This window comes from Lutjanus erythropterus, chromosome 10 (genome assembly GCF_056507025.1).
Source record: "Lutjanus erythropterus isolate fLutEry1 chromosome 10, fLutEry1.hap2, whole genome shotgun sequence".
NCBI classification, from domain to species: domain Eukaryota; kingdom Metazoa; phylum Chordata; class Actinopteri; order Lutjaniformes; family Lutjanidae; genus Lutjanus; species Lutjanus erythropterus.
Genome location: NC_139326.1, coordinates 2,990,908 through 3,015,657, shown reverse-complemented (window position 1 = coordinate 3,015,657; position 24,750 = coordinate 2,990,908). Strand labels below are relative to the sequence as shown.

The 24,750-nt window shown below is 39.4% G+C and overlaps 1 protein-coding gene across 4 annotated transcripts in view; it reads right to left on the bottom strand.

Annotated features, from left to right (window-relative positions):
• Positions 1-24,750, bottom strand: part of mvb12bb (multivesicular body subunit 12Bb) — a 50,040-nt gene that overhangs the window by 13,061 nt on the left and 12,229 nt on the right. For all 4 annotated transcript variants that reach the window (XM_084727882.1, XM_084727878.1, XM_084727880.1 and 1 more), the window contains exons 4-7: positions 23,559-23,649; positions 22,400-22,529; positions 21,332-21,442; positions 13,035-13,093 (exon numbers count right to left, since the gene is read on the bottom strand). In XM_084727882.1, coding sequence (XP_084584008.1) covers positions 13,035-13,093; positions 21,332-21,442; positions 22,400-22,529; positions 23,559-23,649 — 391 coding nt within the window. The remainder of the gene's footprint in view (positions 1-13,034; positions 13,094-21,331; positions 21,443-22,399; positions 22,530-23,558; positions 23,650-24,750) is intronic.

The window sequence follows — 24,750 nt, the reverse complement described above, 5'->3', positions numbered from 1 at the left end:
CTGGAGAGGCTATCTTACATCCAGACAAATGGAGAGGCGCAGGAGATGACTTGGTGGTAAGAAATTGATATCATGGAGAAATACTAAAGGTGCAAAGGGCAAAAATAATGTAAATCCAATCTTCTGACCAGGAATCCCACTATGAAGCATGTTGTAGCCGCTCAAATGGCCAGGCTACAGTCCATTAACTCATGAGTGTATTGCAGTGTGGGGAATTGGGTACTTATTTGGCATTTGGAGCATGTGAATGCAGTCGATATGAAAACATCTGGCAGGAATTTTGGTACAATGACTATGATGATGATGATGATGATGATGGCGGTGAGCGCAGAGGTGGCGTTAAGTAAGGAGGACCCCGTGGCTTGAGTGATTGTAGTGTAAAGAACGGAGTCAGCACAGGGCCCGTGTGGATCATTGCCTTATTAATGGCTCCGTCAGGTGCGATGAGCAATGGCTGCATTGTCATCTCCAGCCCCTGGGCACAGATGAATGGCTGTTTCAGGGCGGGAAGGGCTCCCTCGTACGCTGGGCTGAGCACTAATCCCTCACTCTTCCATTGTTGGATGCACTGTCACCCAGGACTTCAGCAGCACCATACATTGCATTTCCAGGGTTTCTAACAGACATGGCCATGCACACAGGCGTACACACACACACACACACACACACACACACACACACACACACACACACACACACACACACACACACACACACACACACACACACACACACACACACGCACGCGCACACACACACACATAAACCACACCGAGTGGTGCTCCGACACTGACTGATGGAAAAATATGCGTGGGTGATCGAGCATACCCCATATTACCTGAACCACAACTCAAGAGTAACACTTTGGGAATGTTGATGAACTTTTATTTTACACTTCACTAATTCAGCAGAATTGCATTGATCTCTGTCTAGTATGATTACTTGGGTGAATCTGTTTCACCACCTGAATTAAGTGAGAAAGTCACAGTCAGGGCAATAATGTGTAAGTGCAAATGAGAATCTGTTAAAGCTTTTTTCTTGTGATTGAGCTGAATTCTATTGTCCAATACCATAAAATAATGACAGTTATTAAGCAAAGCTGCTCAAAAACTTAGAGCTTTATCTGAAATATTTTGTTCAGGAATAATACGACATAACCTTACAAATTCTTCCAGCTGTTCAAGTCTCATAAATATGCCATTTATAAAATATTAAAAGTCTTAAGAAATTTAAGTGATGGAAAAATACTTAACACCCAGAAAAACTGTTTTATATGAGAAACTGGGTTGAATGCAGTACAGTGCATGTGCACAAGGAAATTCTTAAGTCGATCATAAGTGGGTCAAAATAAACTTATGGGTTTATTTCTGTGCAATATTTTTGTATTGAAATGTTTTTATCATTTCACATTCCAGGCATTCCTCAAAAAAAACCTTGAGGTGTCAATTTGGCAGTCATGAATGTTTTAAAAAATAATTAAATTAAAATAATTTTGTTTTAAATGTATGTTTATCACTGCCGGTGCATGTTGTATACAGTGATGTTGATTTAAATTATTATTTAAGGTAACAAAAAAGTTTTGCCAGGGTAAAGTCAAGAAACATCTTTGAATCACCACTTGGATCTCTTTTTATGTGTAACGGAGGAGACTTTTATGACAAATAAATATTTGTCAGATTTTCTGTTGTAGGATCACATCAAAACTTTCCCTTCGTACAATTCCTTAAAGCTACAAGGAACTTTTCAGATTTTGTTGATTTTGGAGGCCCCTGCGGACAAAAGCAGGAGTGTTTCCACCACGATAATGTCCAAAATAAACTGATCTACATAAAAATCTCATCCTGCTACACAACGTTGAGGACTCAAAATCCCTGGAGCACATTAGATGTTTCCTTTTCACTTTGTGTAGCCGGGCTGGATGTTGCAATACCTGCAAAACTCAAATTAGCTGATGCCTTTATTAGATAGGAGAGTTAAACTTAGTCCTCTGTCTATACGGCACAGCATTCAACTCTTGCATGCGTGCATCTAAAACTGTGAGTCTGCAACTGTGGGGTCTCTGCATTGTATGGCTCTTGTTTTAAATTTTACAAGCCTCTTTTATATTAGACAAAAAATAGTAACACCCACTAACCTTTGGCTTTTGTCTTCAATGGGATTGGCTAATTCAGGTTTTACTCCAAATGTCAAATGACTCTGCAGTAGTCATGGGTATTTACTGATCTAGCTCTAGATTGGTAGTGATGTAAACATCACAGGCAGGCGGACATGCTTATTTAATCCGTTTTCAGTGGAAAGGCTCGTCGCCTCCGTCAGTAATTTCTGTGATGTTCTGCTTGACTCTGACTTGGTGCTGCAGCCCTGCACAGCGGAGTTTGCAGGTTGTGTGAAGGTATAATGGTGCATAAACATTTTGTTTCCTATACATTCTTTACAATAAATGTCCCCCGTTATTTTGTTATCTAAAAGCTTTTGGTATGAAGCAGCAAAATCAGGAAATGCTGGTTTTACATCACCAGTAGCTTAACATGATTCCTATACAGCTAAAAGCTACAGTAAAATAAAGTGCATACCTGAGAGAACAAACAGCGACGCAGGAGAGAAACTAAACTTCAAACCACAGAGATTCTGTTAGAAGCTACAAAAGTACTGAGAGCTGAACACATAGACTTAAAGAAACTTTATCTGCTCTCCTGCACACTCATAAGTTGAGTCACGACTTTCCAATGCACATCAGCAAAAAAAACAAAAAACAAAAAAAAACAAAACAAGAAATGCATGTGTTTAAAAACAACATAGACGCACTAATTTTGGTGCAAAAATGGTATATTATGACTTTTTACTCATGATTGAGGAGATTTCTATTGTTTAATGCCATAAAACAATAAGAAATAATAAGTAAAGCTGCTCCAAAACTTTATCTGGAGCCTGCTGTATTTCATATTCCAAACAATTGGATGTTGCCTTTTCTCTTTGTGTAGCCCGGCTAGACATCGCCATACCTTTCCTGTCGGTGTGACTCTCAATTTGAGGCGGATTCTTTATGCAGACCATGGAAATGCTATTCTAGTTGCAGACCCGGCTCTCTGTCACCTCTGCAGATAATGGTGAGTAGATGAACAGAGAGCTGGAGGAGGACCCCCTATGCCCACTCACAGCCCTTAGCCCCACTCTGACATGAGAAATAGTGCCCAGGCCTGACAGCATCTCGGAGACATATTGTAGTTTATTTTGTCGCCCGGGCATGCCATCTGTGCCATTCCAATAGAGGGTGTGTGTTCAGGCTGCTGCAAGAGAGAGGGCGCGAGGCTCCGGGTCCCTCAGTAGCTCTGCAGCCACGGCAGGTCATTAGTCAAATTGCCTAATGAGAGAGAATACAAATGGCCCCCTACCCTGACAGGAGGAATTTTGGAGGTGTCAGAGCTCCTGACCCGTGCTATGAGAACAGATGATAGCGAGTTGCTATTTTCAGATTCTTTTAATGACTATGGCTCTATGAAACCCATTCTTTTTCTTTTATCTTTTTCCTGCTTTTTCAAGCCCTCTAGACAGACGAGTGAGGGAAAAAAAAAAAAAACTTTTCAACGTATTAGAAATCTCACTTGCAAAAGTGGAAGTGTAACTTTTGAATTATTTAAATGTTTACTGGGGAGTCAATTAACATTCTAAAAAGCGTGTAACATTGATACTAAAATAGATCACGCAGCAAAATGATGTTGAGGGTTTCTGATCATCTATTTTTATTTGTTTCTGCTCGGCTGTGTGCGGCTCGTTTCCCCCGGTCTCACTGTAGTGTGTGCAAATTCTCCTGACAGCGAGTCAGTTAGTTTATACTAAAATATTAATTTCATCTCAGCCAAATGTTCAAAAATGTAAACAAATTTAAGTGTTTCTTAATGCTAAGAGTGGTATGCATTTACATACTGCAGGCTGGGGCTGCTACAACACAGTGGAGGGAAAACAGAAGAGAAGCACAGAGGGAGAGGAGAGGAGAGAAGTGAATCATTTTACACAAGCTTGCTGTTCGTCCACTTTGATAAATATTTTCAAAAGAAAAGTTTGTGTATTATCTTACAATTGGAGCTGGGTGATATATTAGTGATATTAGACTAGCTATCGTTATCATTATATGTTGATACGGCAAAAGTGTTGTCTTTTCCTGGGTTGAAAGGCTAAATTTTAGTAAAAATATGTAAATTTTCTGAACCTACCACACTGTTCTACCTGTTCTATTATTTACCTTTACCCACTTAGTCATTATATCAACATTACTGATAATTATTAATCAAAAATAATCCCACTGTGTTAATACTTTCTGAAAGCACCAATACAAATCCCTAAACCAGAGAGATATTTGGTCAAAAATATTGCAATATTTGATTTTGTTGTTATTGCTCAGCCCTAACTTTACTACAAGAAGTCAAAGTTCTGCATTCTAAACATTAATAAAAAATATGTATTATACCAAAATAAATTTAAAGTACTCACTGTGCAGTAAAATGTTCTCTGTAAGTCTTTTGATGTCTGATGTTTTGGATAAACATTACTGCTGCATTAATCTGTACCTTGCATATTACTGCTGCAGATGTTTGAGGTTGAGCTCATTTTAACTACTTTATACACTGTTGGCAAGTTTTATCCATAGCAATGCATCATATTCTATAAGATAATCATATGCTTGTACTATTTGAGAATTTATGGTATGTTATTATAGAGAAAATGATCTATATTGTAAATTGTGGAACAGCTTAAAAATATCAAAATTACTTACAAGCCATACTGACCAGCTTACTTATTATCTTATTTTGCAGTAAGATTTGTGAAATATATCAAATGCACCATCAAACATACAAGCAATAAACTGTATGAAACTACTTTTAAGTTGTGTTGATTAAGTTTGACATGACTAGTACCAAAATGAGAACATGTGCTCTCAAAAAAATCAAAAACACAACTAATTAAAACAATAGACTCCAGACGCTATCTGTACTAATGGGTTTATCTACAAAAATTACATTAATATCCAACTTTTTTTTTGTTACCAGAGGGATGCAAAATGGCAAGCTTATGTAGAATGACCCACTTACTTTTCCATCTGTGACAAGCAGTCCTTGAAATCTGGTTGTGGGTAGGGAGCCAGGAGGCAGTCCCAGTCGGGCGCTGGTCCATCAGTCTTCCAGAAAGTGGGCAGAGCCAGCAACACCTACGGTGAGTTGGCCACAAACACCGCTGCATAACAGCGACTGCACCGAGGAGGTGTGTACACGTCTCCAATATACGTTACACATATAACATCTATTCAATGTAAAGTAGACGCCGAAGGTCTTTGATGATTTGGTATGAAAAAAACAAACAAACCGGCAGTCAGTTGTGGTGAAGTACTGGGAGAGCCCTTTTTGCTGGCTCGCTATTGAGAGCTCTCATGAAATTAAATGGACAATCAGACTTTAATCAGCAGCACAGTGTCTTTTAAGACATTGCCATGGCACTGGCATTGATCCCCAGCTGTGGCTGCTGGTAAATGTGCAGCAGAATGTGTGTATAAATGGGGTACGCCTCTCTGGACAAGTGTAAAAGCTGGCAGAGGGCTGACAGTAAATTGCATGTGCCGGATGGGACACAGCAGAAGGCACAATTACACAAATCCCCTCTTAATTAGCGGTTCTGTGGGCAAACTAACCCGTAATGATGCGAGGGATGTGGCGAGCCCCAGAAATCCTAACAAGAAACACTCGCCAGCACTGGAGACTGGGTCATATGGCCCCGGTTCCCCCTCAAGTAGTGAGTGACGCGTGATCTGTTTTGATCAGTGCAGCTGCAGGAGACGATTCCCACGTCGCCCTGCTCCCCGCAACCCCGAGCCCTCGCTGAGCTACTTGCCCTCTGGACTGTGGGTAAAGCAGCAGGCCCTGTGTGGTTATGGGTGGCATTATTAAGTTCTCCATGCTCACAGTACCAGGCAATGTAAAGTGGCATCTCACACGGTGAGTAATGAACTGTGCCAGAGTGGAAGCAGGAGGGATGACAGCCAAAGAGGCCTCCTTGGCAGCCACTAACCTGGGCATCCACCAATTTATCATCCCCTAGAACCAATCCACCAATGCTGCGCTGCCATTTGTCATTAATTATGCTAATAAGGACACCATTACTCTCCTGATGAAACAGGCGACTGTTATTAGTATAATGCTTTTACAGTTTGATACATATGCATTTGCTTATTAGTTTTTTTGTGTGTGCATTAGTTGAGTTTGAAAAGAGTCATTTTACATGACTTAAAGCTACTACAAGGAATTTTCTTATATTTTGTTGATTTTGGAGGCCCCTGCGGACAAAAGCGGTAGTGGTTTCTCTGCCATTAGCACAAAATATAATGTCAAAAATTATATGAGCTCAGTAAAAATCTCATCCTGCTTGATTTTAACTGGCTAACAAACTACTCATTGTGACTTTGCCCTGGAAAATGCAAACACAGGGTAGTTTCATCTAATTTTACAGAGAATCTGACCAAGTGGCAGACGTTCAAAATAACTAGACTTCTTCATTTTGTGGGGGGACAGTTGCAGCCTAAAAGGCCTGATTACATGGCAGCTTTTCCACACAAACTGACGCATACTGCAATGTTTTTTAATGTTTTTTTTTTTTTTTGTGTGAGCAAAAAATCAAAGGCGACCTGGTTTGGTGAGAATAAAACTGCTCTCTGTTCTGAGTCTTCTAAATAATCTTACTTAGGCTCACAATTACAAATATTCTAACTACTGATGTGCAGGATCAGTCAACTATATGTAGCATGGAAAACAGCACAAACTATACAAAATATATAAGTGCAGTTGCTTTTTGATAAACGCCAGTGACAACCTTGTGTTCTTTTTAATGCCCATGACAAAATAAATAAATAAATAAATACAAAAATAGTAAATACGCATAAATACGAATGATGGCTGCCTCACATATCCTCAGAAATCCTCAGGAAATAATGCTACACTACGCATGTGCAAACGCAAACTCCAGCCTAAGTCAGTTCACTGAGACACACGTACGACATTATTGCAGGGAACTGCTGTGGTTGGTGGAGCATCTGGAAAGCTATGATGATTGGTCAAATTTGCGGAAAAGGTTTGCAAGGTTCTGCAGAACTCATGGGGATTGGTTGAATTTGCAGCAAAAACTCCTTGTAGTAGTTTTAAATAATAGTTTCAAAATGTAGCTTTGCAGAGAAGTCCAGGACTTTTCTGTACACACTAATTGACTATTATGAAATGACAGAGCAACTGTTTCATAATCATGCACCCTAACACATAAAACGGTCTCGTCTGTGGAAAGAGCCTGATGTGTTTGAACTTTTTCACAGCAGACTTCATGGCTCTAAGCAAACCAGGCTGAGCAGAACTATTTAATATAGCTTCTGGGAGCCCCAGATGCCCTTTTCCAAAACGACTTCATTCCCAGAATCTCATTGTGCTTTCTAAATCACACCACAGTATGTATTAGAAGATCATTAATTACAAACTTAACAAGTCAGCAGAGCCATTAAAAGATCTTTAAGGCATATTTGACCATAAATCTCCTTAAACTATATTTAATGACTGGATTTTTGTGAAATATTTTTTATCAAGTTCTAATTAGATGTGTGATAACAAACCCTGCTGTACATGGGGCAAATGAGGGAGCCGTGACAGGCCCATCCATTGAGTCTGTCCACGTCTGGACACTGAAACTAATGGAGCACTGCTTCTATCTCAGGGATGGATAGAAAGCAATGAGGGATGAGACTCCAGAGTCCAGTCTGGCCTGCAAATGCAAAGCCATTTAAAGTCTCTTATTTGACTGTAATAAAGGTCCAAAAATGCCCGAGGGCCTCCAGGCTCCAGTCAAAAAATTCCATTACGAGTCATTCAGGATTGATCCCCAAATACTTAATGGCAGCATCACACCGGGATCGATCATGTTTTGAAAATAACCCGCGTGCTCCGATAGGAGTTTTGACATATCAGGAGGCAGGATTTTATTGAAATGTTTTTTTTGTTTTTTTTCCAAAAGTGCTTTTTAACTGAGGAGGTAACCACAGTCTACAGTAGTGTTGTCACAATGACAGAATCTGAAAGTTCGATACAATAATAGTATAAAAAAACAATACCACAGCAAGTCCTCTTTTTTTCTGATAAACAACCTGCACATGGTGTTGGCACTGAATGAGCACTCAGATTATTAATTTTATAGATTTGCTACTTTTGATACTATTTAACATATAATTAACGATTCAAACTTTTGAGAAACTTCTGCTACACAAAATAAAAACCTTAGATTATTACACGGCGTTTGGTTTGGTCACAATTTGAGGGTATTTTGGTTAGAATTAGACCGTAGTGTTTCTGATGTTTTTCTAATAGTTGACGTTCAGATCAAAGGTTCAAAGGTCCCAGACACCAACTGGGTTCTTGTTTTATGAAAAAAATAATAAAATTAAAATAACATAAAAAAAATAAACACACAGAGAGCACAAAATACATAAATATCTAGAATCATTAAAAAACTTGTTTATCTGGACAAATGTGTCCAATTTATTATTTATTTCATGATCTAAAGTTGTCAAAAGTATTGATACGATGATTATTTTCACGATTAATCATTTAGTCTGTGCTGCTACTGTCAGAAATGACAAAGAAAAGCACCAAATCCTCATATTTAAGGAGCTGAAACTTACAAAAAATATGACGATTAATCGTTTATTAAAATAGTCGGCAACTAATTTTCTTGTAATCAACTAACTGATTAATCAACTAACTGTTGCAGCACTAATCACGTGTTAAAATGATCTGATACTAACATTCAGTAGCATCAAGAATACCAAAGCTGGAAAACAAATGATTTTAGCGCTCGTTCAGTTCGGTTCAGTTTTTATTGTCCTGCCTGAAATTTGGCTTGCAGACAGTGTTCACTGACTTTTTACAGCTATTTTGTGTGCGTAGGATTTTTTCTTTTTGCCATGGAATTGAAAGAGGATCTTTTTTCTTTTACAATAGTTTTGTATTTTAGTTTAAGATTCTGGCATTAAATCAACTCCATGATCTCTAAGTAAAAAACTGTCCAAACTATTTTCTTAACAAGGAAATAAAACTTAAAAAAAGGTTTTTTTTGGAGATGTGGAGAAAAATTCAACAACAGAAAGAATTAAATACATGTTCTGAGTAATTTTTGTCTGATTTTCACTTTATAACCCTGACATGAACTTTCTCAGCATCTCTCTTAGCTTCTTGTTTTTTTTGTCTTTTTAGCACAAATGTCTTCCCACAGCACGCTGGTGTGATTTTTGGCCGGTCGTTTAATTCAGGTTTGCAGTTATGCTGCTATTTCAATATGGAAAATGCATGAACAGCTCAAACTTAAATATGAATTAAGGCAAATTTAAACAGTGTGTAATTTACAAGCCATCAAATTATTAAGACGAAATTCAACACTCCTTTATACCATTAGCTCCTGGGAGTAGTAAACAGTGTGAGGATGTGTGTGTGTGTGTGTGTGTGTGTGTGTGTGTGTGTGTGTGTGTGTGTGTACATTAGGTGTAAATACTATTCTCCCTGCTGAACCCCCCTCTCTGTCTCTCTCTGGTTCGCCTTTTGCTGACCAGAGGAATTAAGAAGCAAAACGTGGGTTTTAAGAGCGTTCCTTTCATGTCTTGATGTAAGCTTTGGCATTACTTCAGACATCAAGATCGGTTTCATAGAAATCCCATTCCATCTAAAGTAAAAGCTCGGCAGTAAATCTGCCCTATACTCCCCCATAACACTTCCATAAATGATTCATTCAGCTCAGTTTAGCTGATGCAAAACAGAATGTTAGTGAGTTGTGGATGGAGCTCAGGCTGCAAGTGGAGGACCAACCCCGCTGCTTAGTAATTTCATCAATCTCTGCAAGAGAAAGAAGAGGAGAAAAGAGAAAGAAGAGAACGGCGTACACTAATAATAACTTTTGTGTCACTATCCAGAGGTCATGTTTTTTAATCCCTCAGCCTAAAGAATTGTGTTATTCTAAAATATAACCCCAGCGGTGCAGAAGCAGTTGAGATCCATCACGGTTTGAGATAAGAGCGGGCAGATCTCCTCCCTCCGCGCAGCCTCGCCCAGAACTACACAGGGAGATAAGATGGAACTTTTGTTTGAAACCTGATGAGAACCCTCTTAATGAAAGTGCTGCGCCAAAAATAATCTTTTTTCTCCATGTTAGTCAATCAAGAAATGGTGTAGTTGGGGGAAAAAGAGGAGAAAGAAAGTAATTTTGCATAATCAGTGAGCACCATCTGGAACAATTAACCAAATTCCACAGAACTCAGAGGATCAGTCATATTGGCTTATTAAAGATCCAGAATTATACAAGTAATAAATCCTTGGAAAAACGAAGCGTACCCCTGCCTGTCACGACTATTTTAACTTCAAATACAGTGGAATACTTGATAAGGCTGAAAAGAGGAGATTAATATATGCAAATTATGTCGAGCATTTAAAAGCCCCCCAACAACTGTCTCGTTTTTTTTTTTTTTTCTGTCTCTTATTACAGGGCTTTATGTTTTATTCATACACCAACTCACCTGTCATTTCATAAGCTATAATATTATGAGGGTATTATTAAACAGCATAAAGTGGAGCTTTAATTGGAAAGCTCCATTGCATTTTCCAATTATTTGCAGCAAATTAAAAGCAGATGCACATAGTTTAATAAGAATTCTAATATTGTTTCCTGAAAATCAAAAATCACTGTCATCCTGCCAAGATATTTTGCAAACCCAAGTTAATTTTGAGCCTCCTATTTTTTTCCCTCCTCCTCTGAAGGATGAACTGTCTCGTGTCTGTTAATTGAAGTTCCTCTAATGGATAGGGAAATAATTGCTCTCCATATTACGTTAGATCAGGGCCAATGTCAGGATTTATTTTTGATTAATGCAATAGATATGTAAATGTATTACTTTTTATTACGTTTACCTTTTTATCAGGTGGATGTCTGCTGAATACTATATGTTGTTCTGTAAGGTAATGGAGAAAGACTGGACGTCACATCGGTTTATTTTAGACTTTAGACTTTTTCAGCACTTTTACATTTATTTTTTTATCAAACACATGCTTTTTAGACACATTTCATGAATGCAAGCTGAATTACCTTTAAAATATCCTGCTTTTCTGTCAATGCATGAATAACAGACCTAATTGGCAAAGGGATTTGGCGTGGATCAAAGCAACGTGGTGAAGAAAAGCAAAAGGTTGGTGCTGCGATGAAAACTTGATAACTTTTCAAATGAGCTTGAACTGTCAAGTGAAAGAGGGCTGCAAAATAAATGTGAATTAGTTTTTAATATTCTGGTAATAAATGTCAAAGTGCCTGCACATCACATCTGTACATGATGTGACTGCAGATGACAGATTTCCCAGACATGTTACCTCTCCTCCCCTCAACTCCGCTCTTTTTTTTGTGTTGGGGTTTTTGTTTTGTTGGGAAGTGACGGAGGGTTTAATCAAGAAAGCAGGCAATTCATCAATCCTAAAGAAGGCGCCTGTACAACCCTGACAGAGCGCACATGGTTTTAGACCAACTCGAACCTGGCCAGCTGTCAGCCCACACACACGCGTGCACACGCAGGCACCCACGCACCCACATACACACACACACGCCACGGCTACCACCGCTAACAATTAACACAAATAGGCTGTCGGCTACGACCTCACACTTGGTCTGCAGGCTATCACATTGTTAATGAAGGGAGGTTGCGTTCTCTCACATTCACAGTGTGATGCTGTGAGGCTGACGAGTACACAGTCTCAAGAAATAAAGCCAAGAACCGTCTCAGGCTAACTCCATTATCTTCTATTCTTTAAAATACCAGCAGCTCATGAGAGGACACATAAAGGCAGAAGAAAGAGGGAGCGTGTACAGCTGCAAAGGACAGTTTCCTGGAGATAAATGATGACTGCTGGCAGCGTTCTGTACAGTATGTGCATGTTCTTCACTGTCACTCAAACCCTGTCCCAGTGGAGGAATCGCACACCCAATGCCACAAACCACTCAGCTGTGTGTTAATGTCTGCTCCTTCAGGGCCACACTTTGCTTCTTCACTATAATATGACTGTCACACCCACACAATGATGTATTAATCATTTTTTTGTCAATTACAGACTGTACTTCTCTTTTGGCTGGCTGCATAAAAAGAAAAGAGGGGAAAAAAACAGCTTTGAATTTATACAAATCAAATAAATTTCTAAATTTAAAGATTTCCTTATGCAGTTCTATCATGTGCACTTTTGTTAATGGCTCGACTTGTATTAAAAAGGCAGGGTGTAACATGTCCATAGCCTGGGTGTGCCTGTGTCTGAGCAGCAGGAGGAATCCTCACCACATGGTGTCTCTCTCCAGCTGGATAAAAACCTGCCTGCCTCATTCACCTCGGCTGGATCACACGCTCTTTTCAGGCTGGAGCGTCTCAGCCGGCTCTGCTCTGACTCTGTGCTCTGCTCTGAGGCTGTCACAGCTAAGCTCTGCAGCCTAACGAATTAGCCTTTCTTCTGTTTTAGTCCCGGAGCATTGTGCTACAGTCGAGTTTCTCACTGACAAAAAAAAAAAAGAGAGAGGAATTCGTCCAGTGCATGCACGGTACATATGTAAGTATGGCATGTGATGGATCATCTTTGACAGCTGTTAAATGTTCTCTTGAGTGTAATGCGCGGCTCCTCTGGGAAGTCACGTTTGCTCAGATAAGCAAAGCTCTGTACAGTATCCATCAGTGAGGGGATCTAGACATAGAGCGTTTGTAGATCAAGTACCAGAGGAGCTGCCTTTATGTACAGGAGGAGACGAAGCAGACATTCGGCGTATGTAGAAAACATAAAGTACTGAACCGTTTCACTTAAAAGAAACAGAGCTTTTTCTTGTAGTAAGTTAGCTAAAAGTAAGAGACTTGCAGTTTAACAAGCTAATGCATCAAAGTATTACGTTTCTCTAATTGTCTACAGATGGTACTGACTTGCATACATTTAAAGTGGGAGATCTTTTACCTGTCTTGGTGTAGTTCCCACTGTTCTGGTGCTCATAGTCCGGCCTGCTCGTGGTTCTCCTGCAGACAGACAGAATCAATGTTATTTTACTGACCATCATGTTAAACACATCAGAGTCTATTTATCTGTCTATATGTTTTCACAGCATGATTATCACGGACAAAAGAGTTTGCAACAACAATATTATACTGACATATATAGAAAATCTGAAACAAAAATAATGCTATCAGTCAAATTCATCTTTTGGCAAAAGAATTACACTTAAAATACAAGTGAAGAGAGAGTCTGTAACCATAGCTGTATAAAAAAAATATCACAAAAAGTGCAACTACACTTTAAAACAGTGAACAGGTGTGTGTTTGTAGGGGCGTTGGAACAGGGAGACAAAGCAAGAACTCAGCATGTTTAAAATCCACTGGATTATTTACACAATGTCATCATATGTGGATTATTAACAGGAGATCAATATTTAATTTTTTAATATCACGATTATTGTAATTACCGCTACATTGTGACGCCCCTCCCTGCAACGATTAGTCAATTAATCGATCAGTCGCCGAATATTAAATTAACCGTCAACAGTTTTGATAATCGGTGAATCGTTTTGTGTCTTTTTTAAGCAAAAAAGTAAAAATTCTCTGATCGCAGCCTCTTAAATATCTATGGGGTAACATCTTCTGGTTTCTTTACTCCTCCATGACAATACACTAAATGTCTTTGGGTTGTGGACAGGATGAGACATTCAAGGACATCACCTTGGGATTTTTGAAACATTGATCAACATTTTTCACCATATCCTGACATCTAATGGACCAAACAAGTAATTGATTAATCAATAATAAAGATAATAGTTCGTTGCAGCCCTAAAAAAATAAACAAAATGCATTGAAACTTTGTATTTGACAACAACAATTATGTCTTGAGACACATTACGCAGATATTAAAATATAAATTAAGTGTTTTTTAGCATGGAAGTAGAGCTGCCATTGTTAATCAATTTTTGAATTCATCATTAATCAATCTATTTTGATAATCAATCAGAATAACTGATAAAAAAGTAGGAATTCTCTGATTCCAGCTTCTTAAATGTGAATATTTTCTGGGTTTTTTTTCTCCTCTATCACAGTCTACTGAACATCTTTGGGTTTTTGGGCAAAACGAGACATTTGAAGACGCCATCTTGGGTTTTGGGAATCGATTATAAACATTTTTCACAATTTTTTTAGACCAAGCAACTAATCAATCAACAATCAACAGATTTATCATTTGTTGCAGCCCTAATTCATACTGAAAATAATTGTCAGTTTCATGTAATGCATGTAAACTTTTGTATTTGTATGTATTTGACGAGGACAACAATATTCAAAGACATTAAAATATAGTACACAAGAGTTCATGGACGCTCCCCCTCACACAAAGGCTTTTTTATCTGTCTGGTGGAAAAACGGAGCACTGAAATAACAGGATGAATCTGAAGAGGAGAAATATGGTAAAAGTTAAACCGTGGCTCAGCTGCCCAGGGGCTCGAACAGACCTTTAACTGGGGGTTTGGAGCAGGATCTTGTTAATTCTGGAGGAACTGAGAGATTCCATTATTCAAGGGAAGTCTGTTTTTTTTTCCGTTTCATGGCCTTGTATTACAGAAAACAGCACAGAATGCACTTTGTGGGCAGTTGAAGTTAACAAACCATATAAGATTGAAATCCTCATCAATCAAGCTATCATGAATCACACCCTGTGACTCACCCCTACGGATCGATAAATCCACAGCAAGCAGGAAAAAAAAAATTCACAGCTTCAAGAGAGCTGCATAACATGACATGCTCTGAAGGTAAAATGAGCTCCGGGATGGCATTATAAAACAAATGATCTTATAATGATAATGCAAAGTAGTTGGCGATATCATTAAAAAGGGAATTGCTTTGATTAGAGGACAGTCAGGCGTACGAGTTTGCTGTTAAAGACAAAGAACGAGGCAGACAAGAAGAATAAGACAGTGCTGAATTATAAGAAGACAAGACAGATTTTGGGGGTGAGCAGGTGTGAAGTTGTGTCTTTTGTGTATCATGTTCTGTATTTGCTCTGTTTATGGAGAACATAATCATTCTTCACTTGTGGGGGGGGGGGGGGGGGCTGTAAAATCAAAAATTCCTAAAAATTTAAGACTAAAGGCAGATCTGCATATTCCAAGGGTGCTATGCATGAGTTGTGGCTTTCAGAGCCTTATCTCTCCGGATGAGATAAATAAATGCAATAATTTCCATCAAGAGCAATAAAACAAGACTTCTGACAGGCTGTGGTATTTATGAGCTGAAGCCTGCAACTCAGATTTATTTGCAATGAAAGGGTCGACTTTTCTCCTCCTCATTTACATCAGCATTTGGCCATGTTAAATCCAGGCCAATGGTGAATTTTTAAAAGGTTGGCATCAATCTTGCGGGAACGATTGCCATATTCAACGCGGACTTCTTTTACCTTTCAAAGGTTGATTCCACTGCCGAGGAAGAAAGGTACACATCTTTCAAAGCGCGGAGACACCCGGCGGGCTGATAAAGTGGAGGGGAAATGGTTTTAAATGTCTTTTTAGGGCGTCTGTGTTTGCGTTGTTAAATTAGTACTCAGAGGAAACAAAGAGAAGAGGGAAAGTATAAGTTGGGCTATTTATCTATATATCTAAAAATGAGAAAGTGGTACTTTAAAATCCCAAAGAGTCTGCGTGAAATGTGCTCATGAAATTCGTTTCTACAGGCAACCTCCAGGGCTGCTTTTCCCATCTGCTTCAAATACAAAACTTTCTCAATCCAAACTGCTGATTTCTAAATACAGCTTTAAACTATATTAAATTAAGCGCCAACTATTTTGATAACCGATTAATTAGTTTTGAGTGATTAGTAATGATTTTAAGAAAAAAAAAAAAGTCAAATATTCTCTGATTCCAGCTTCTTAAATGTGAATATTTTCAGGTCTCTTTACTCCTCTCTGACAGCAAACTGAATATATTTTGGTTATGGACAAAACAAAACATTTGAGGAGGTCATCTTGGGCTTTTGGAAAATATTTTTGGCATTTTATGGACCAAACAACTAATCAATAATCTATCAGAAAGTATTAAGTCAGGCTATTTATCTATATATCTGAAAATGAGAAAGTGGTACTTTAAAATCCCAAAGAGTCTGCGTGAAATGTGCTCATGAAATTCTTTTCCACAGGCAACCTCCAGGGCTGCTTTTCCCATCTGTTTGAAACACAAAACTGTCTCAATCCAAATTGGTGATTTCTAAATACAATTTTAGGTGCTTTGGAGAGGGTAACATATGGCAAATCAATTAGACAACTAATTCTTAAAACAAAAACATGGCAAGTGCATTTGCTAATCAACAGCAGTGTTGGGGCTCGTATTATGTCGGCCACTGGAGTTTTGACAACAATTAATCCTCATTTCAGGCAAGGAGAGCCATATTGACACATATTCCTAATTTGAATATTCAATTATAGTGCAGTTCCTCATCAAATTATAGTAAAACTGGGAACACGGCCGGAAAGATTTACGCAATTACAACGCAGATCAAGAGTCTTATGTTCCCATGAAAATCTGCCGGCGTTAAAATCATATTAACAAACCACGACACCGAGGATTACTTGACAACATGAATTACAGTTCAACAGATTTTTTTTTTTTGTATCTTTAAGTTGTTCCATGTGGAATAAGGGAAAGAGTTGTCTGTGTTTAAAAAAGGAAGAGAAAGTGGGGAAGACAGTGGCGACAGACAAGCAGTAGTCAGTGGAGAGGTAAGATGAGGATGAGAGTAATATCGCTGAAGAGCCAGAGCTGCGATACAGAGAGGCTGGAAGCTCTTGTTTTGACACACATCCAGCCTTTCCCATGACAACATCTCCACACCTTCCTCTATGTGCCGACAGTGCTGCTTTGTGGGAGCTGCTTCCTCACCCATCATTATCCTCCTTTAAGCTCGATGTCAGGTATTGAAAAGAGGATCTCTCTGAATTTGGCGGCAAATCACTGAACAGTCTGAGCCCATCAGATCTTAGCTGATCATTCGATCATTCCTGGCATCCCTCTCCTTGATCTCCGCTACTTTTTGGCAACTTTTCTGAACACAACAAAGTAATGAGTGAGATTGAGCTGGGAATGATTGTTCTCCGGCGCTTCAGATGGGAAGATCTGTCAGGCGACACACTGACAGTCATGGTGTCTCTTTCTCTCAAGAGTCGTGTGCAGTGGGAAGTCTTGGTTAACCAGCGAGCAATGAAAGCTGATACAATACTCCTGCAGAGCTGCAGCAATGTGTGCAGTGTCACAGGCAGAAGACAGTGCAATCCAGAACGTATTGATATGCATGCCAATTCTGACACTGATGACTCTCTAGGCTTCACATGTTAAAGAAAAAAGCCAACTACACTACGAGATGAAAGAAAAAAAAAAGATACTTGGCCTTGACATTTTTATCGCTGTACAGTTTGATTTAAAAAGTGTCCGTGTGTACAATGGCCTATTATTCTAAGAGAAATGTCAAAAACCTTGATTCTGAGTGAAGCGAAAGAAATTGCAATATTAGGACAAGGCTAATTTATGCTAGCAGTCACTGTAGAGGTCAGATATCAGCCTCAGCAATGACAGTTTTATCAGGAGAACAAATGGCAGCGTTGGCCAGGAGAAGGAAGGAGGGGGATACTTTACTGGACATATTAAAAGGCTGACCGGATGGCGCAGGTTTTTCACATTATAGAGTCAGGGAGCGGCTGATACGGTCGGTCTTGACAGAGAACAAGCCAAAGTGGTTGACATCAAGCTGCAGCCATGAATCAAAACACAGCACTGTTGAAACGCTTCAGACAAACTTGATAAAGAGACATTAAACACACGAGGCTCAAATGCATTTGCACAGCAGACTGGCTAAGGGGCCTGTAGCCTAACAGTTTTAGTGGCTCAATATGGTGTGACAGCCTGAGCCAATAAGAAATAACTATTTTCAGTTTAGTGTTTATGCCTCATCCTGCCTGAACTGATAAAACTGAGAAAATAATGAACATTCCTTGGCTAATTCCGGAGATTACAGGGTTTCTGCAGATGAATGTAAGACTTTTTAACACCACACAGTCTGCAATTTCATACCTGTTTCACAATCACACTGGGAATTAAAGTATGATGGAAAAGCAGTACAATCCTTTATTATATCACATTTTCCAGTATATCCCAGCAGTATAAAACAAGAATTCCTTCATGATATAATTGATTTAATCAATGTGATCTGGAGCTGGATAAGTGGCAGAAAATGGGTGGACGGATTAATGATTCTTTTTTTTTTTTTTAAGCTGGTAATCAATTGATCGATTGAAAGAAAATAAATTATTATCTATCTTCATATTCAATGACTCGTTTCTGTCATCAGGGAATTCACAGATTTGCTGCTTTTCTCTATCATGTATGATAGTCAGTGAAATATATTTTGAGTTTTTGACTGCTGGACGGACAAAACAAGCAATTTGAAAAGGGGTATGGGAAGATTTCATGGGAGTTTCTCACTACTTTTTGACATTTCATACACTAAACAAACAATCAAAAGAAAGTATGTGGATTTTATGTTTGAGAGAAATGACCGCATGCATACTAGATTAGCAAGAATTTCTGAGTTTGCATCATGAGCTTACTGTACATGCTCAACTGCCCCATAATGCATTGCAACTGACCAGCAGACAGGGCTAACATCACACTGTGGCTGGTAAGAGGCATGACTAGGATGTTAGGTACAGTTAAGAGGGAAAATGTAGGAGCTCACATGTATGATCTGCGGTACAAAATATGTACAAATAATCAAGTGGTAATACTGATTTACATTTGTGACAGGGCTGCACAATTAGCCTAAATATTACTGAAATCATAATACGGCCAAGTACAGTATCCAAATCGTTTGGTACAGGCTCCAGCAAATATCACATCATAGTTTGTTTCAGTGAAAATTTAAGCTGTGATGCAAAAATGATAATTCGTGCAGCCTTCATTTGTGATAAACTATTTTCATTCAACAGAAGCTCAGACTGTTCATATCAAGATCAATAAAGTCATGTGATGCAGAGAAGACATATTACTTGAGTACAAACAGTCAGTTGGTAATGGCACATTTAATTGTTGATTTAGTTTTCAATATCCAGTAAATACTGATTATGGAGTACATTAGTGTGCAATTTCAAACACATCAGATGTGCTTTGTAGCTGCTGTAGCTAGTAGGACTGACAGCACTCAGTCTCACACTGCTGACTGAAACTCCAACTCACAACACAAACAGTCCCACACTTTTAGTTTAAAAGTGTGTAACATCTCAGACACGGAAACATTTTGTAGCCAACATTACAGCCTACAGCAAGCAGGAGAAAATATTTCAGACTTTTGTAATTGAAAACCTTTTTTTTTTTTAAGTAAACTGAAGCTTTAGAAACTTTCCAAGACCTGCAGATCCCCTGCCTTTAGCTGACAAAACAATACTAAAACAATTCAAACACAACACCTTAGCCTTGATGCAATAACTGTGTGCATCCCATAATGATGCAACACCCTGCAGTCACTGTGTACTGCAGCTCTGCGCGGCTGAAAAAAAAAAAAAAAAAAAAAAACTGATTTGCGGTTTACGTTTGTACACAACTCTAACAAGCTCTCACTGCCTGAGGCAACTTAACATTTGAGAGGGATCACTGCAGCTTTCAAAATTATAAGGGTCATTAAAAATTTACACATTATTGACTGTATTTAAAACATCTTTTCCACTGACTGTAAAGAGCACTTAAATTTAAGAGGTGCTATTCTCCAAAGGCCATAAAGTTGTTATAGATAGCCCGAAGGAGGCATGGAGGAGAGAATTTTCTCTTGCTGAATATGAATAAAGTATAGTGGGGTGATACTACACAGACAGTTACACTGGAGTACTGTACTTACTTAAGCAATCAGTGAGTGTTGAAGAGCTGTTTATAAATCACTGTGTCAAACCATCTAATCTGACTTTAAAGAAACTACAGAAATATTTATAGCTGTATGTATGGTTGTCTAAAGTGCATGTAACTACACAGATAAATAGTCAAAGAACTGCCGCTGTCTAAATTGCCCACAGTGCCGTCCTTATGTGTCAGTGCATTATGGATGGAAATACTCTCAAAAGAAGACTCTCTGACTGTGGAATGAATTTTAATGTTAATACAAAAACAGCAGCCTGTGATCTCAGCAGGCATCAGGAGGGGGTGTGAGTCGCTTCGAGGTGCAATTTATTCCAACCTCTGAGCCTCACCAACTTGAAAGTGGGCTTCAAAAGAACGGAGGATTACCGGTAAGAGTTGCGAAGGCGTACGCGTGAGCCTGAGCGCCCACCATCACTTCAGCACATCAAAGATTATTGACCATCCGCTTCCAAAATATGGACGATTCACAAAGGTCTACCCAGTTTGAACTTTGGTTTTGAATTCGCGGCTGTCCGTTTTATTGTTCTCACCCCACTGAGTGGCCGTGTGAACAGAAGCTCTGTTTTGAATACGCCTGCTGGCATCAGCCGCTCTGGCCTGTTGTGGCTTTTAAGTGGCTTTTACTCAGCCCAGCGCAGGATGGCAAAGCATAGCACTTCAAGCTGGCAAAGCCATCAGCGCCCCGTGCCAAGCTTCGCTCTCCACAGCGCCGCCACACCGAAGGAGTCTCAATTGTTTATTTACAATTTGCTGTGGAAATCCCCAGTTCTTCATTGCGATAAATAATTGAGCTGTTTGATCTGGACACAGTACAAAGGGCTGCTCCATTCACTCACAGGCCCGAGGCGGAGGAAGCCTGAGCAGCATGAGCAGAGGAGGGGACACACACGCGCTCCAGCATGGCGGAGATCTTGGAGCTCTCCTCCCTTCCTCTGCAGCTGTCGCTCGCTGCTCTCCGGGCTACATCTCCTCCTCTTTGTCTGCACAGTACAACACTCCTGTCACCGCAGTCAGAGGAGCGACCTGCCTCTGCCTCCTGGGACACACCACAAATAGCAGGAGTTTAGCCCTCATTGAACTCATGTTCTTGTTCAGGGGATCCTGTCTAGTTAGCCTGTCTCTCCGGTTCACCCTCGCTACCTCGTTGTCCAGCCACAACCTTTACGGCAGACTGCCCGGGAGTGATCAATTGCTTGTGTCTTCATTGTCGTACATACGGTGCGGGAGCGTAACAACAGCTCGAGAGGACTCTGGTTGTGAAATACAAAAGAAAGCAAGAAGGAAACTTAAACTTCAAGATGCCCTGCTGATTACTGTGGTGTGATGTTACCTTGTTGTGCTGGGTGGAGCGTCACTGTTTGCCATGTTGGACGTTTCCTGGGACGGCTGACACTTCGGGACGTCTCCCATTCGATACCACATCCCCATACTGTTTATCTCACTGTAGAAAGAGGAAAAGGACACATACAGGTTCGCTTAGTTTTAAACAGTAAGGGCCTCATTACAGAAACTTCAGATGGCCCTCTGACCATTTCTCAATAACATAAAACATAACATTTCATTCCCCCAAAACTTCTATGGTTGCCACTTGACAAAGATGAGAGTGGACAGCAAACGTAGAAAATGAAGAACATGCAATTGAAAAATGGATATATTAATTGATCTTTATTTTGTCAACTCACATCACACCTGAGCTACAGTTTTTACTATGCCTGTGTAAATTGTTGTATGCAAAGTTGCTAATATCAGGTGCCATCACGAGTCAAAACATGCTAGCTTTGGTGCAGTGTTGCCACCGCAAGTAAATTTTATTTATAATTCTAGCTGATAAATAACATTATTATTCATGTTTGTTTGTTAATTGGCCCCAGGCCTCCTTCCAATTTGCAAGAGTGGCCCCTGAACTATAGTTAGGAATGTGTGTCAAAGGAGCCTGAAATGAAGAATTTCATAAGTCAGGATAGCACAGATGAACACCATAATATCATGATGGAAAGGCTGCTCAAACTTTTCAATGAAGCTTTAATTATGCTTTAAATTTCCTGGACCATGCCAAGATGATTAATTTTGAATTTGATCAACACTACTGTGATGATCCTCTGCACCACCAACACGATCAGTGTCTCTGACTCAAAGCCAAAACTGAACTTTTCTTTTCTTGTCCATCATAACAAGCTAGCTAGCCAGTGAAAGAGAAGTGAGATAGTGGCTGTCAGGGATACAGACAGTCGCAATTCTGCAGACTTTTCCTCTCTTTTAAGCTTAAGTTAGCAGTTTTTGGAAGTTTTTCTGTAATGAGACCTCAGGTTAGTAATCCATGCAAATTAAGAGTTTATGTTGATTGACAGAAGATACAAAACATCATGAATTCGATTATTCTCGATGCCAAACAGCTCACCCTATACAGATGTAGTTAACAAGATGGTACTTGGACTTTGCGACGATCTGGATGTCATATACCGCCGTCTCGGCTGCCGCACGAGGGCTGATTTTCACACAGAGCCTCCTCTTCCTCATGGCAGTTTCCTCTGATGAGTCAGGTATACATGAGGTTGTCAGACAGGAATTGGCGGTCGCATATCCAATTCCGTCATCTCAAGCTAAAAAAAAAACCTATAGACATTTTGAACCTCTAGGAGAAATATATATATTCACAAATCCCACTTATACTTTGCTATTTAGTCATTACCAGAAGCCTCAGAATAAAAGATGAGCTAATATCAGCTTCTGCTGTGCTCAAAGGGAAATAACTGGACAGAGGAAAGCCACAAAATCCACATGTGTTATTATCATTTTTATCATTTTAGTAGGTAAAATGACAGAAGCAAGTGAATACTCCATCAGCTTTAGTGCACAGCAGGGATTTAAACTGGATATTCCAGATAGAAACTCATACATAATGTCACATGTATACATTAAACATGGATTCACATAAAGTAATAAAACATTAAATTACAACATAGCCAAACAAAACATAATCTCTTTTCTTCATTCTGGCAAAAAAGAAAAAAACATCGCCATGCTTCCCTATATTGCATCCGTGCCTCGCTCATTTATTTCCCCTGCAACACTAGAAAGTGCAGTGTAAATGCAATGATAATAAAAATAATAAACAAGCTGTCCTCACTCCCCACACCAAAATATTATTACATTTCCAAGGCATGGATAGTGAGGGGGAAATACATAGCACTCAAAAAGCACTAAAGCATTGGGGAATGCATTTCATTAATATTAGATAACCCCCATCCACTCGTCCTCTCCCCAAATAAATACATAAATAAATAAGCCCCTCATAAAGAAAAGCACAGCTCCAGCTGAGATAAACAATGACTCATGATTCTCTTCTCTTGTACCTCCAGGGCAAAATGTTTATTTTATTCCCACAGTCTGCCATAAATTAAGCTAACCTGCACCCATAAAACATTCACTATCTCAAGCAAAGCTGCCCCTGAGGACCTCCGCATAAGCTGGTCGGAGAGTGAAAAAAAAAAAACAAAAAAACAAGAAGAAGAAGAGGAGGGAAGCGAGCCCGTGGTCGGTATTGACTGTTTACTTACTTGTGTCCATTGTTTCTTCCACAGGTGTGAAGCCCTCTGGCAACGCGTCCTTAATGTCAATCACCTTCATGTCCACGACGACGTCCGGCCCCTGAAAGATAAGAGAATTTAAAGTCATGCATGCAAATTCAACTTTTAAAAAGGACAGAGAGCAGGAAAAAGAAAAGGTTAGTCATTTTTTGAAAAAGAAAATGTAGAGATAATAAGAGTCAATGATTTACTAAAAGCTCAGGAAGTCTCTAAAGAGAAGGGTTGACAAAATAGCTGAAGTAATTACTCTCTAATAGCTTTTTTTTTTCCTCACAATGAGAGAATGCATCTGTGAACTTGTAATCATTCTCAACCTTTTGGCGAGAAGCTGTGGGATGATGGGAGACAGAGTAGGCAGTCTAATCAACAGAATGGGACTGGTTAAAAACAATCAGGGACTGTGTAGTTTGACATTTTCAAGCATGACTCTTCCCTGCCTCCCATTACATTTTCATTTTTTGCCATAATAAATTGCAATAATACACAGCGGCGGTAGAGAGTGGGGCGAGCCAGGCGTGACTTGATGCGTCCGAAAAGGCTGGATTTCACTGCTACTGTTGCCTGACAGTCATTACCATTAGAGACATTTTTTATTCATAGTTTTTATACTGACTTAAGGAGGAATATGGATGAATGTTATTACTATGCATGGAACCTTTTTTAGTGTTTTCCCCTTTTTGCTGGAGAGATTTCTTCCATCAGGGCCTGACAAAAGGGGCTTTCTACCTCCAACCTAGAGTATGATAAATCACAAACTATTTACTTCCCCCCACGTAATTCAGGGGCTAATTTTACAGAATCTGTTTTTGTCATAGACAATTACAGTGGGAGCTCCATTGACTGGCAGACAAAATAGCCTTTGTTGATGGCTCTGTCATGTTTTATTTGCGTCAAAATCTTTAAAACAATGTGGACACACATTTTAAGATAATATACAGGAACTAGGGGAAGGCTATTTGTATGCTATATACTAAACTGAGGAGCAGATTGAGCTCAGGCACGAGGCAGCCGCTGCCAAGTTGCCTGCCTTTTAGAGGACATGCTGTAAAAAAAATAAATAATAAAAAAGACTTGATTAAGTCCTAAAATTGAGCTGATGCAAAATAATAGCAAAAAATGCAGGTTTTGTTTACAATGCTGTCTGCATTATCTACCTGCAGCC